Source organism: Emys orbicularis, chromosome 4, assembly GCF_028017835.1.
Source record: "Emys orbicularis isolate rEmyOrb1 chromosome 4, rEmyOrb1.hap1, whole genome shotgun sequence".
Classification (NCBI taxonomy): Eukaryota; Metazoa; Chordata; order Testudines; family Emydidae; genus Emys; species Emys orbicularis.
In genome coordinates this window covers 108,172,086-108,185,735 of record NC_088686.1, presented here as the reverse complement: position 1 = coordinate 108,185,735, position 13,650 = coordinate 108,172,086, and the positions used below count along the sequence as shown (strand labels likewise).

The 13,650-nt window shown below is 60.6% G+C and overlaps 1 protein-coding gene across 1 annotated transcript in view; it reads right to left on the bottom strand.

Annotated features, from left to right (window-relative positions):
* Positions 1 to 2,098: 2,098 nt before the first annotated feature.
* B4GALNT4 (beta-1,4-N-acetyl-galactosaminyltransferase 4) overlaps positions 2,099 to 13,650 on the bottom strand; it is a 120,759-nt gene continuing 109,207 nt past the window's right edge. Inside the window, exons 14-20 of the mRNA XM_065403888.1 lie at positions 9,957 to 11,274; positions 9,220 to 9,527; positions 7,985 to 8,138; positions 6,371 to 6,443; positions 6,094 to 6,247; positions 3,026 to 3,152; positions 2,099 to 2,213 (exon numbers count right to left, since the gene is read on the bottom strand). Coding sequence (XP_065259960.1) covers positions 2,099 to 2,213; positions 3,026 to 3,152; positions 6,094 to 6,247; positions 6,371 to 6,443; positions 7,985 to 8,138; positions 9,220 to 9,527; positions 9,957 to 11,274 — 2,249 coding nt within the window. The remainder of the gene's footprint in view (positions 2,214 to 3,025; positions 3,153 to 6,093; positions 6,248 to 6,370; positions 6,444 to 7,984; positions 8,139 to 9,219; positions 9,528 to 9,956; positions 11,275 to 13,650) is intronic.

The window sequence follows — 13,650 nt, the reverse complement described above, 5'->3', positions numbered from 1 at the left end:
GCTGACGGCTTTACGCTGCTCCGAGCGCCTGTCGCCCCCTGGTCCGTTTGCAGAGGAAGGAAGCAGAGACGGAAGGGAAACCCCAACCAAGACATTCCTTTTATTTTTTAATAATAAAAAACAAAACAGACATAACCTCCTGAAAACAGCTTCCTACCTCATAATTTCACAGAAATTAGCTTGGAAACGTTGCTCGCCCTCCCTGCTCCGATTCCTGCCTCGGGCCCTCCCCAGGGGGGACTCTCAGCCCCCGGGGGAGCGGGCTCCAACCAGCCCTCCCCAGGGGCTGCACTGGGAATGTCAACAACATGAGCGTTCTGTAGGTGTCACGCAGCCAGTCCCATCCTGCCAGGACCGTGAGCCTGCGCTGGGCCGCTGGCTGCTCCCCCCAGCCCCACACGGTGGAGGGAGGCGCGTCAGCGTAAGAGCGGCTAATGCTCTCCCCAGGCTGGGATTGGGACATTAGTAGCAGCGTTCGGCCTCTCCAGGGCTGCGCTTCATCCCTGTGTCCTCCCCCCCCCCCCTCCTTTGCCCATAGCAGAACTCTCCACCCCCCACCTTTGCTCATGGTGCTGGTGTCACCCGTCCCCACGTGTACTGTCCTCCTCCCTTCCCCCCACAGAGGGGCCAGCAGCAGCAGCGGGAGGGAAGCTGAAGGCAGTGGGATGGCTTGGCAGAGAATCTCTCCGGGGCGCCGCATTTACCAGCCCATTCCCTCCCCCCTTGAACGCTACCAGGCCCAGGAAGCAGCGCCCTGCACCTGAGCTGCTGTCTGGTTCACCCGCAGGCACCGTGGCATCTCACTGTGCTCGAGAAGGGCTGAGCTGTGGGACAAGAGCCCTTTGGACATGGATGGAAGGGAAGAGAAGGGGACAGAGGTGAGTTTATAGCTCATCCCCCGCAATGCCCCCGGGGGCGCTCTGAGGACGCCCCTCCCAGCCGAATTCATGAGGAGATGCCCATAGAGTGGATCTGGGCTCCAGCCAGGGGTGGGACAGCTCCCGACTGCTGGGCAGCTAGGCACAGTGAGCCTGGATCAGCCGCTCTGCCCGGCCCCACCTCACCAACGGCTCCAGGAGCCGCCCGGGTTTTTGACTGCAGATCTGGGGCTGGAGGATTTCCTGACCAGAGAGCTTGTGGCCCATAGGGCACAGCACCCACCTCTGAAGGTTATGGGGCAGCGAGCCACCATGCGCTGGCATCATACCAACCCCGTCGCTCACTCCTCCCCTTCCGAGTGCGACAGGGCACGGGGCCAGCGAGCTGTAAGGCCCTGCTCACAGATCCGCCCCCAGACCTCCTCCACGCAGTACGTTCACCCGACGAGTACCCAGCGAGGTTCCCGTCTCCCTAGGGAACCCTGCACGGACAGCACGTGCCCTGTGTATTCGCCTCCCGGTCCCGCTATGGAACAGGGAGCTCGGCCTCTCCCGGCCATGCCAAAGAGGGGTGCGTGGAAGCTTGCTGCGACTCATGCTGCCCACAAGGGGTGCGGCAGTGGCACAGGTACAGCAAGTGTGGCACTCTGTGAACCTGGGCACCTCCCCAGCGTCGCTTAGCAGGGCTGGCCCCAGAGGGAAACCCGGCTGCCAGGCTGATAAGCCCCTTCTCCACCTCCTCTCCAGGGGCTGGATCCTGGGTCGGTTCCCAGGGCAGCCGGACTGGGGCTGCTGCCACTTCCCCTCCTGCCCCAGCACTGCTGCTGAGTGGTAGGGTTTGCTACAGGCCTTGTTTTACCACCCCGCTCCCTGAGGGGCTGGGGGCAGCATGAGGGGCTGGTTGGCTCCCTCCCTCTGACAGGATCCCTGACCCTCAGTGCTAATGAGTTAATAAACTGGTTTCTCACTAAGAAATTAGAAGCCTTAAGAAAAATCACCCCCCCCCCCCCAAAGTAACTGCGGTTTGTTTAGAGAGCTCTGGAGAAATCCCCAGCCTCTCGCTCCAGCACGGTGTCTAGAGGCACCACCAGTGGCCCGGAGACGACTCCCACGGGCTCGAGGTGGCAGAGCCGAGGCAGCTGGCTGGCTTTGCTGAACAGCCTCCTCCCGCCCCGGCGTGCAAAGGAGCCCTGGGCGTGGCCGGCAGCAGGGCCCAGGCCCTAGTCTTTGGGCGCCTTCTTGCTGCGGGAGTTCCACATGCCGCGTTTGGAGTGGTAGTAATGGTAAAAGTTCCTGAGGCGCAGGCGTTCCACCTCCAGCCCGCTCTGCAGGACCCTGCACGGGGAGAGGGAGACAAAGCTTAGGAGAGCGCGCAGCCACAGCAAAGCCCCTGGGTTTTTTTTTCACCCCTTCCTCAAAGGCACATGAAACCTGGTTCCCTGAGAGAGGAAGAGGCTTTCGTTCAGTGTCCCGAGCGCACTGCCTTCGGTCTGTGTTTGCTAACACCCATTGACCTCAAACACCTCAAGAACGTGTCGGAGGAAAGCTTTCTTTGATACAGTCAGCGCTCCCCACTCAGTACAATGGCCATCTCTGAGACCTCCAAGGAGTGCTCTAACAAAGCCAGGGATGCCCTAACTTGGCCTTTCTGAAGTCTCCAGCCGCTGTGCCCTCCCCACCACCACTGGGTAATTTATATGTCAGCATGGAGGGGAAAAAGGGGAGGGCACAAATCCATTCCCCCCCCCCCCTTTAAAGGAAAAATGTACTGCAGATGTTTCAAGCAGATTTGCTCCACACAAGCCCTGTCTCTCCTGCTGGTGTGCCTGCTGCTACTGGCACCCACTGCTGCCCATGCCAAGCTCTGTACCCAGGCATGAGAAAACTGGGTCACAGGACAGGGCAAGCTGAGCTCACGCCCCGCTCCCCCTCCCCCATTGTGTGGTACCACCAAAAAGCCCCTCAGAGTCACAGGGCCACAGAGGGGTTAACCCCTCCCCCCCCCCCCCCCCCCAGCATCTTCTCTCCCAGGTCCCCGAATTAGCCATGTGTGTCTGGAGAGCATTAGGCCAGTCTCCATGCCCAGCCAACACGCAGCTCCCCCTGGCAGGGAAGAGGCGCTGGGCGGGAGGCCCCGCCAGCCATACCTGTCCAGTAGCTCCCAGTCCTCCCCGCCCCAGCGGTCTCGGAACTCCTCTGTGTTCATGCCCCCGACGCGGTCAAAGTCCGACTTGTAGATCCCAAAGAGGCCGAACCCATTCACCTCCCAGTAGCCTGAGGAAGGAGGGAAGAGAGGTGACTCGCTAGGTCTCAGGTGGGAAGGGGGCTCCATGCAACAGGGGAGGGCAGGGCAAGGAGCGGGACTGCTCCAAAGCCCAGCCAGGCGGTAGCACTGAGATCCCTCCGGGCTCTGCCATCCTTTGAAGCCACGCTGCCCTCTGCTGGAAACCAACAGCAGAACGCAAGCACGGAGAGGCCTCCGATCCCGGCCCCGTAGAGCAAAACCGGTCCCCCCGAAGGTGAGACTGAGGCCCCATTCTCGCACATGAGCTCCTGAGTTTGCAGGTACTGGCACTCAGCTAACTGCTCACTCCAGGGCTGCTGCACCTTCCTCTGAAGCAGCAGGTGCTGGGCCCTGTCAGAGGCAGGACGCTGACCTGGATGGGCCTCGGGTTGGATCCAGCGTGGCACTGCTACGTGCCTGCAGCCCCCATGGGAAGAGAAAGGCTAAGCTGTTCATGCACTAAACACCCAGCTGGCCCTCTCCCAGTGCAGGCACTCGCCTGAGAGTGCAGCCCAGGAAAGCAGCTGCCGAGAGCCAGAGGGATCCAGTTTAAAGGAGCTGTCTCTCACTCAGCCAGACGTACGGCATGGGACCAAACCGGCCCCCCAGCTCACAGCCGGCGTGCAGGGGCAGGTGTGCTGCGGGGGGCAGAGGAGGGAGAGCGCTGCTCCAGCTAGCTCTCCAGGGGAGGCTCTGGAGGAAACCACCTCCAGCCAGACCCTGAGCAGCTGGGGTGGTCAGCACCATGAGGGAAGGAGACAGGCAGAACCTCAAGGAGCTGGGATATTTACTGGTGACGAGCCCTGCCCCGCAGGCAGCTCCCTGGGAACATAGTGGCAAAATAGGCTGAGGAAGCTTGTGCTCGGGCAGCGCTGCTGTGCAGCTCCAGCCTGCTGAACCGCTGCTCCCTACGTTGGGATCCAGTGCCAGGCTCCCTGCACACACAACAGGCTGCTCAATCCCCCCGTCCCGCAGTCCGGTCAAGGCAGCTTCTCATCCGCAGCTTCAGAGCACGCCAGGGCGCTGCTTCCATCCCTCTCCCCGCTCATCCCCCCCTCCACTCCCCGAGCTCAGCCCCGGCCCCTCTCTGGACTGTTCCCGCTGTCTCCTCTGCTCACTCCATGTCTCCCACCAAGGTGCCCCCTTTGCTCAGAACAGCTCCCCTCCAACATACACCCAGCCCCCACTGCCTCCACCAGATCGCCGCTAAGAACACCTCCGATCGGAGAGTCTCTGCGCACCAGTGACCACACCCGGTGCCCGGGCTGGGCCTGCTTGTGCATTTAGGCCAGGAATTTCAGAAAGGGCTAATAACTTGGGGTGCCCTATGGGAGACACTTTAAAGGGGCCCGATTTGCAGACAGTCTGAAGTCAAACAGAGGCTCTTGACTCCGAGCTCTTTGGGACTGGGATTCATTTTTCTGTTCTGAGAGCGGCTTCAACCTCCGTATAAAAGCCCAGTGCTGCAGCCCCCAATCAGCACGGGGCTGACGCACGTGCCTAACTGTAAGCACATGAATAGTGCCACTGATGTCAGTGAGACCACTTGGGCACTTAAAGCTCCTGCACTGGGGTCTTGCTGAAGTGGGGCCTATATAAATAATACCAGCACTGGAGCGTGCTAGCACATTAGAACTACGCCTTGAAAGCCAGCAAGTGGCACGGCTGCGATCCCCATCACCACACCCCTGTGTGCCTCAGTTTCCCCATCTGTCAAATGGATAGCCGATCCCTTCCTCTGGAGAGCACGGTGAGATCTAAGGGGGCCCAGTGCTAGATAAGAGACAAAGATTATTAGTCCTTGTGGCAGAGTTCTGGGAGAGCACTCTGGTCACTGTTTAGCCAGTTAGGCTCCTGGGGACAGCCTGAGTGAGAAGAGGAGTTGCTGATTACCAGATCAGATTGGGACCGGGCAGCTAACAAGCTAATTAGCCCATTAACAAGGAGACTGGTTAAAAGAGCCCAGGAAGGCAAGGCAAGGCAGGGCAGGGCAAGGCAAGCTGGGTCTGATAGAGGGAGCTCTCTGTGTGGGTGGGCCTCTTCCCACCCCCACCCCTGGGAAGACTGACTCTGTACGGCTGCGTGAGGAGGTAGAAGGTGGTGAGGGGAGGCACTGTGAATAAATGACATGACGGTCTCTCCGAAGGGAAGGTCTCTGAGCGGACTGTGTGAGAGCAGAGAGGAGCCCAGTCACAGTGCTGCTCAGCCTCTGTGTGCCTCTCACAACACAACGTGCTGGATTAAGCTACACAGTGGACAAGGGAAAAAGCAACAGCAATTCCTACTGGTGAAAGCTGTATCTGAACAAACCTGCAGCCTCCCCCGGCCAGATTCACTGGGTGACAGCACAATCCAGTGCTGGGGAGGTCGGAACCAGTTAGAGGGCAGGGCTGGGTGGGTTTACAGCAGGAGTCAGGACTCCTGGGTTCAATTCCTGCCTCGCTGTAAGGCTTTGAGCAGATCACGCCCTGTAACTGGAAGGGGGGACGCTACCCCCTCCCTGCAGGGGCTGCGTGAGGCGTAGTTAAGGCTCCGGGAGCAGTCCGCCACCCTCCCTTAAGAAGCCCCCAGCATTACTATTCCTGCTCACCCCCCACCCCCAGCCTTGGGGCGCAGCAGTAATCGCAGAGGGGAAGGACGTGCAGGTTTAAGGAGGAGCAGGGAAGAGGCTGAGTTTCTAACACCAGTGTAGCCCGACTCCTTAAAGCAACCAGCCTGGACCTGGAACAGAATTTAGGTAGCAGCGGGTTGCTCATGTAATAGGTTTCATCAGCACAGCGCTGAGTGGCTGCACCAGGAGCCCTGCCACGCTGCCTGCACCGTTAGCTGCCTCAGTCCATTAGCGGCTCCCGCCCTGGGGCGCTGGCTCCCTGCATTCGAAAGCCCAGCGCGTTTCCCGCTGCGAGAGCATCCGTGCGCTGGGGGTGTTACCGTTGGGGTCCCGCGGAGAGCTCCCGCAGCCCAGCCTCATGACGATGGGCGCGTAGGCCAGCTTGCCCTCCACGCAGTGCTTGCGGATGCTGTCCAGGATGTTGAGGGGGAAGTGGATGTGCAGGTCACACAGGAACACGATGCTGCGCCCGTCCTGAGGGAACCAAGCGCAGAGAGTGGCCATGACCAGGCGGCACAGCCCACGGCAAGCCCCTGGGGGCAGGACGGGACAAGGCCAGCGGCTCTGGAGAGCCAGAGCCCTCCTGCCATCTCTCACCTCAATGGAGTCCACCCCGGCCTGCAGCCCTGCCGAGCGCTCGAAGTTCCCCGTGCGCTTCAAGTACTGGTACCTGAGAACAACGCAGACAGTCAGCAGCAGCAGGGAGAGGGGAGCCGAGCTGGGGGCTTTGTAGGGACAGAGCTCAGTGGGCACTGCTGGGCTGAGTGACCACGGGGAGTCTCCAGGCAGGGACACTGAGGCAGGAGGGTCTGGAGGGTACCAGGGGCCACTGAGCCAAGGGAACCCAGCTGAGCTCCAGGAAGCCTTTCGCAGGCTAACACAGTGCAACTCTCTGCCCCCTCGAGTGGCTATCTACGGTTGAGAGGCCATTACAGCCTTCTGGTTCTTTAGCTCAGGCAGCAAAGGCTCTTGCTTTTAGATCAAAAGGTCCCAGGTTAACCCCCTCCCCACCCCCCCCGTGCCATCCCCCACCTGGGGGTGCTGTGTTACACGCATGGCCAGATGGGCTCACACCCCTGACCGCTGCTGGGGACAGGGCTCTACTTCGCGTAGCAGGGGCTTTCCAAAGAGGGACAGCACAGAGAGCGCTGGCTGCCCAGAGATGGGCTGGGGGTGTGGGGAGCCAAGCAGGGCAGCCAGGGGGTTCTGTGCACAGACCGTTAGCAGCTACATGGCTCTCTTCCTCTCCCCAGCTCGTAGGCCCCTCTTGCCTGCTAGCCCCTTTGCAGCCTGCCTGGCTCTGAGAACACCTGCAGCATCAGCTGCGCAGCGGCACAGTATGTCTGCAGGGCAGATCCCCCTGGATCAACCAGACCCTCAACACTTGGAGAGGTTCAGGGGTGTCCCCTCCCATGTCCTCTGGGTAATCACGGTCATGGTCCATCCCAATGTCATTCAGCAGGGGGCACACTCCACCTATGGGACGCTGTCTCCAGAAAAGAAGCCGGGTTGCAGGGTTCGCAGTGCCAGGTCTGCTGATGGCAATGCGTCCTGTGGTGCAAGATGCTTGGGGCTAAAGGCACAGGACACTATAGATGAGTACAGCAGCAAGCAACCAGCCTGCAGACTCGCTGGGGCAGGGACAGCATCTATCTGCCTGTTTGGATGGCACCTGACACAATGTGACCATGATCTTCAGTGGGGCCTCTGGCCACCCCTGCGACACAAATAACAGCAGCAGCAGCACAAAGAGCGTGTGTGTGGGGAGACAGCCTCACAGCCACGGCCGGGGATGCTAGATGCCAGTCCAGACCCAGTTGGCTGGGTAGAACGAGGAGGCTCATTGCGAGGGCATTCGGCGATAGCCCCCCGGGGTGCGGTTACACACACAGCGTCTGGGGCTCGGGCTTCCACAAGCGCCAGGGAAACCAGGGCCAAAGCTGCTGCTCTGCACTCAGCTCCTCTGGCAGTGCAAGGACTCTGGGAGGGAGGAGAGAGGTCACCTCCGTGCTGCCTGGGGCTCCCTTCCCCAGCTGCTGCAGGGCTTTGCTGGGCGTGTCTGCCACAGGTGAGGCCAGAGGTGGAGGGTGCACTTTGGGCCCAGGCTCCCGTTTGTGGGGCTGGGGGTCTGGCAGGGAGAAGGTGCTGAGCTTGGCACTGGTGGGGAGGGACAGCGGCAAGGAAGGGCTCTGGGGCTCCCTGCTCTGTTACCGAGGCAGCCGGGCTTCCTGCAGCGCCTTCTCCACGTCCATGTCCTCACTCTCAAAGTCCACCAGGATGACATTGAAGTTGGCGTCCTTGGTGTTCCAGTACAGGCCGGCCATGTCCGCGATGAACTGCTGAACCCAGCGCGCCTGGTTCTTCACTGCCACACAAGCAGACACCGCCAGGATCAGCGCTGCCCAGGGATCCATGCCCTGCCCCGGGGCTGAGAGCCAGACCCCCAGCCACCCCCCAGGGATCCACTCCCCACCCCTGGGCTGAGAGCCAGACTCCCAGCCACCTCACAGGGATCCACGCCCCGCCCCGGGGCTGAGAGCCAGACCCCCCCCAGCCACCCCCCAGGGATCTATTACCTGCCCCAGGGCCGAGAGCCAAACCCCTAGCCACCCCCCAGGGATACACTCCCCACCCCTGGGCTGAGAGCCAAACCCCCAGCAATCCCCCAGGGATCCACTCCCCGTCCCCGGGGATGACAGCCAGACCCCCACCCCTTCCCCAGGGATCCACTCCCAGTCCCCGGGGCTGAGAGCCAGACCCGCCCCCCTGGCAACCTCCCAGGGATCCATTCCCCATCCTCCTGGGCTGGGAGCCAGACCCCCCCCCCCCCTTCCTCAGGGATCCATTCCCCGTCCCCAGGGCTGAGAGTCAGACCCCCCAGCCACCTCCCAGGGATCTACTGCCTGCCTTGGGGCTGAGAGCCAGACCCCCAGCCACCCCCCAGGGATTCACTCCCCATCCCCTGGGCCAAGAGCCAGAGCCCCAGCCTCTTCCCCAGGGATCCAGTCCCCAGGGCTGAGAGCCAGACCCCCCCCCCCCCCCCCCTTCCACACCAAGCGCTGTCTACACCAGGGGTTAGGTGAGTTTAACTGGGTTGCTCGGGAGCTGGGTTTTTGCCCCTCCCCCCCGAGCGGTGTAGTTATATTGACCTAATTTCCTAGCACAGACCAGGCCTGAGTCTCTGGTGCTGGGCAGCCCTGGAGGAGCAGCCGTGGCCTGTGTGCACAAGGGGAGCAGGCCTCCCCGATACTCCTGTGAGCCACCACAGCCTGTGCGCCTCATGCAGCCAACCGCTGCCCACTGGGGCCTGGGCTTTGGGTCCATCTAATGCTCTGAATGACCCCAGAGGTCCTGGTGCAGGTGGCAGCTCGGGGGGACCTTTGGTCCCTGGGAGGAGGGTGCAGATAACGCCCCTTCCCCCACCGCGGCCTCAGCTACGCTCTCACCTGGCACCACGAAGTGCACCATGACATCCTGCCTCCAGCTGAGCGGCAGGGGTCGGCACAGGATGGGCTTCCCGTAGAGCAGGCTCCAGGGGCTGGGCTGGGGCTCGGTAGCCACGGGCGTGGGCCCCTCGGGGTTGGCCTCGGTGCTGTCGGCCGGCCTGCCCTGGTGCAGCAGGACGTAGACGTACTCCGAGAGCCGCACGGTCCTCTGGCCCCGCTCCAGCAGCTCCAGCTCCAGCAGGTAGCGGTTGCCCCGTGCCGTGTCTCGCCGCTTCTCCACGTTGACGATGCGCAGCAGAGTGTAGATCCTGGGGAAGGGAGAGCAACGCCGACACTGTCACCTTCCCAAGCGAGGCCCAGGCCCGCACCCCACATCAGGGACCCTGCCCCCCACAGCCTGGCTAGCTGAAGGACAACGTGCAGCCCCGCTCCCACCCTTCCAGTGGGGGGCGTCATCCAGGCCAGGAGAGCACCCCCACCCCCATGAGGGCAGGCTCTGTAGGCTGGGAGAGCAGGGTGGGGAAGCTCATGGCTGCATTCCCCCCTCGCCCCAGGAGGTACAGGGCTGAGGATCTGTTGGGGGAGTGGAGTGTGTGTAGCCAGGGCTGGATGACCATGAAGACCACCCTGATCTCTTGCCTGCCCAAGTGGGGGCAGGACTGAGCAGAGCTTAGCCCGGCTGGTCCCCCTGGCCCTGGTGGCAGCCCTGGGCCTAGCTCCACGATTTCTCTCCCTACCCCCCATTCTTCTCGTTGAGCTTCTCCATGTACTGGGCCACCACGTCCACCACCTCACTCTCGCTCAGCTGCAGGTTGCCCGAGACATTGCAGCGCAGGTCGTTCCAGTCGGAGCGCAGGAGCTCGAAGTCCACCGAGCTCACACTGAATGTCCTCTGCCAGTTGATGGAGTCCTCCAGCCAGCTCGGCTGCAGCTCCGAGTTCTCATAGCTGTAGTCCGACAGCTCCTCCTCCTCCTCCTCCTGGGCCTTGCCCGGGCCCTCCTGCTGCGACGCCGTCACCTCCGACATCCTGAGGAAGGAAGTCACCCGCACCCCGGCCGATAGGGCTGTCTCTGAGGAGTTGTAATCCAGGGCAGCTGCTGCCGCGGTCCTGGCTGGGGTGGCGGTGGGGACCTCCAGGGCCTCCTTGCCAAACAGCCCCCCGGCTAGTGGCGGCTGTATGCTGGGCAGGGCCCTCCGCTCGCCCACAGCCTCAGGGTCCTCGTGCCTGTACAGCTGCTCCCACTTCCTGATGCTGGCCCTGGGGCTCTTCCTCTTGGACGGATCCGTCTCCCTGGAGCCGTTGCCTGGGAGCCAGGGCGCCCTGTGGCCGGGGATGGTGCGGAGCTTGGTGGAGGGGGCGGAGCGCCTCTGGGGGGCCCTTGAGTTCAGGTGCACCCTCCTGAGTCGCTTAGGGTAGAGGAAGACACCGGGGAAGGTGGCCTCCTGCACTGGGGCCTTGCGCTTGCCAGGCTGCAGCCGGGTCACATACACCTTCTCTTGGGGCTTCTTGGTCTCCTTCTTGGCCTTCTTCTCCTCCACGGGTGCCAGGAGCCTGCTTGGGCCCTGTGGCTTGGCTTTGCCCCCAAAGATGGGCATGGAGAGGTGGGGTTGGCGGCTTAGGACACTGCCCCGCCTTGACGACGCCAGCAGCCCCAGCTTGTCTTCCTCCCCGGCGTTCGCCTGTTCCGGCTCCTTGCGCGCCCAGCTGAGGGAGCGCCCCCGGATCAGGGCCTGCTCTTGTAAAGGGGGAGTGTTCTCATAGCCCTGGGAATCTCTGGCTGTGGCTGCGGAGCTGGGGCTGGCCCTGTTGTGGACGTCCCGGGTTCGCGGCCGCCCTGGTGCGGCACCCTCCTCATGAGCCGCCTGTTGCTGGTGGCGGAAAGTGTAGTAGTCTACATCGCCCCTGTAATCCCTTGCAGCCAGAGGGAGCCCTTTGCCTTTGGTCCCAGTGCCCAGGGGTGGGCTCGGCCCCCTGGGGTTCTTCTCCTTGGCGTCGGGAGGCAGGTCCGTGGGCTCAGGACTGTCTGCTCCTTCCTCCTCCTCTTCCAGGAAATCTGCAAAGCAAACACACCTAGGGTAGGCCAGTGAAACAGATGAGATCCTGAGGCATTTGGATTCAAAAGGCACCTGGGACTCGGATTCTCCAAGCGCAGGCCACTGCAGTGTGCTAACCCCCAGCAGTGGGTCACAGCCAGAGCATTTCAGGCCAGAAGGGACCACCAGGCCCTCTAGTCTGAGCCCAGGCGCATCGCAGGCCATCAAACCCCACCCAGCTACCGGAGCAGACAAATTATTACGGAGTCTTAACAGGTGGAGCCCGTGCAGGGTGGCACCGATCCCAGCAGCCAGTGTCCAGCAGCCAGGCCGCTGTGGGGGCTCTTGTGAGAACATGATCGGGGGGCAGGGGGTGCCTGCCTAGCTACCCACACAGGTGGGACTGTGCCCTAACGTCCCACCACGCCCTGCAGCCCTGGGCTTCAGTCGGCTGACAAAGGAGCTCAGGATCTAGCCCCTTCTTGGGATGGCAAGGAAGGAGAGTCCAGTGGCTGCGGCGCTATCCTCAGGCTTGGGAGGCCCACGTGCAATTCCCTGCTCCAGCACAGACTCCTCGTGTGACCTTGGGCACGTTACTTAGCCTCCGCTCCCCATCTGTGCAATGGGGACAATAGCACTGCCCCGCCGCACAGAAATGAAGACATGACAGAATGGGAAGCACTTTGAGATCTCCTGCTGAACAGGGCTAGAGAAGAGCAAGGTGTTATTCATTTGTTAGCATTATTCAGGGATACTTTATTGGCCAGAGAAGTGACCCTGGGATGTCCAGATCGGCCAGGAATCTGGGATTGGACCCTTGATTGTCGGGCTGGTCTGCTTACAGTAAGCTCACTGGGGCAGGGACTGCCTCACTAGGTGTACGGACAGCACCCAGCACACCCTGAGCGTAGGTGGGGCCTCCCATCAGACAAGTAATAAATCATAACAACAACTATTACTGTGTCCATTTGTCAGCGGTATCAATCTCTGGTTCTTGGATTGACTGGCAGAAACTCTGATGTGTCGGCTCCGTTCCCTTGTTTCAACCCCATCACGAAGGGAGAGATTCTGGATTTCGCTACTGGACTAAATAACCGCGATGGTGTTTTGGTCTTTCCAGCAGAGGATCTGAAAGATGTTTCTATACAGTAATGAACTAACCCTCACGCCCCCCAAGGGCACACATGAAAGATTAGATGGGGAGGGCTCTGAGTTACTACAGAGAATTCTTTACCAGGTGTCTGGCTGGTGGGTCTCACCCACATGCTCCAGGTCTAACTGATCGCCATATTTGGGGTCAGGAAGGAATTTTCCCTCAGGTCAGATTGGCAGACACAGGGGGCAGGGTTTAACCTTCCTCTGCAGCCTGGGGCATGGGTCACTTGCTGGTTTGAACTAGAGTAAATGGTGGATTGTCTGTAACTTGAAATCTTTAAATCAAGATTTGAGGACTTCGGGAACTCAGCCAGAGGTTAGAGGCTATTGCAGGAGTGGGTGGGGGAGGTTCTGTGGCCTGCGATCTGCAGAAGGTCAGACTAGATGATCATAATGGTCCCTGCTGGCATTAAAGTCGATGAGTCTATTAGCGACGTGCTATAAATGGGGAGAGCGAGGTTTTCAGTTCCCTCAGGGTTCCATTTTTGCCAAGTTGGAGAGACAAACAAAGGCATCAAACAGCAACAGAGGCACAACACACACAAAGCAAAGGATAAAATGATGCAGTTTACAGGTGCTGGGTGTTGATTTATACCAGCGGTTACATGGTTAAGATAAGCACACGGCACCAAATTCAGCCCTGGCGTAAGACCCACTATAATCTACACTTACATGACAGCTGGGTTTGCCTTGCCATCCTCAGCTTTGATAATATAATGCTGCTACTACTACCCAAGGTTTTTCTTATGCTCATTTATGATTTGCATGATGGTAGCAGCTAGACACTACAGTTGAGATCAGGGACCCACTGTGCTGGGCACTGTTCAGCCCTACAATAGAGACACACCCCCTTTGAGGCCAGGACTGTCTACACAGCAAAAACCCCCAAACCCCAGCAGCGAGTCTCAGAGCCTGGGTCTACAGACTTGGGCTTGCAGGGCTCCCATATGGTGCTACCAACAGCTGTGTAGACATCCCAGCTTGGGCTCTAAAACCCGTCCCTCCCTCTGGGCATCAGAGCCTGGGCTCCAGTCCAAGCCTGAACATCTACACTGCTAGTTTTAGTGTCGTAGCGCTAAAGCCTGGAGACTCGGGCTCGGAGACACGTTGCCACATGGACACACCCAAAGAGTTTACATTTTATAGCACTTGGTATATCCCAAAACACTCTGCAGACATGAACAAATTAGCCCCGGGGATACGGATTATCATCTCCATTTTACGGTGGGCAAATTGAGCCC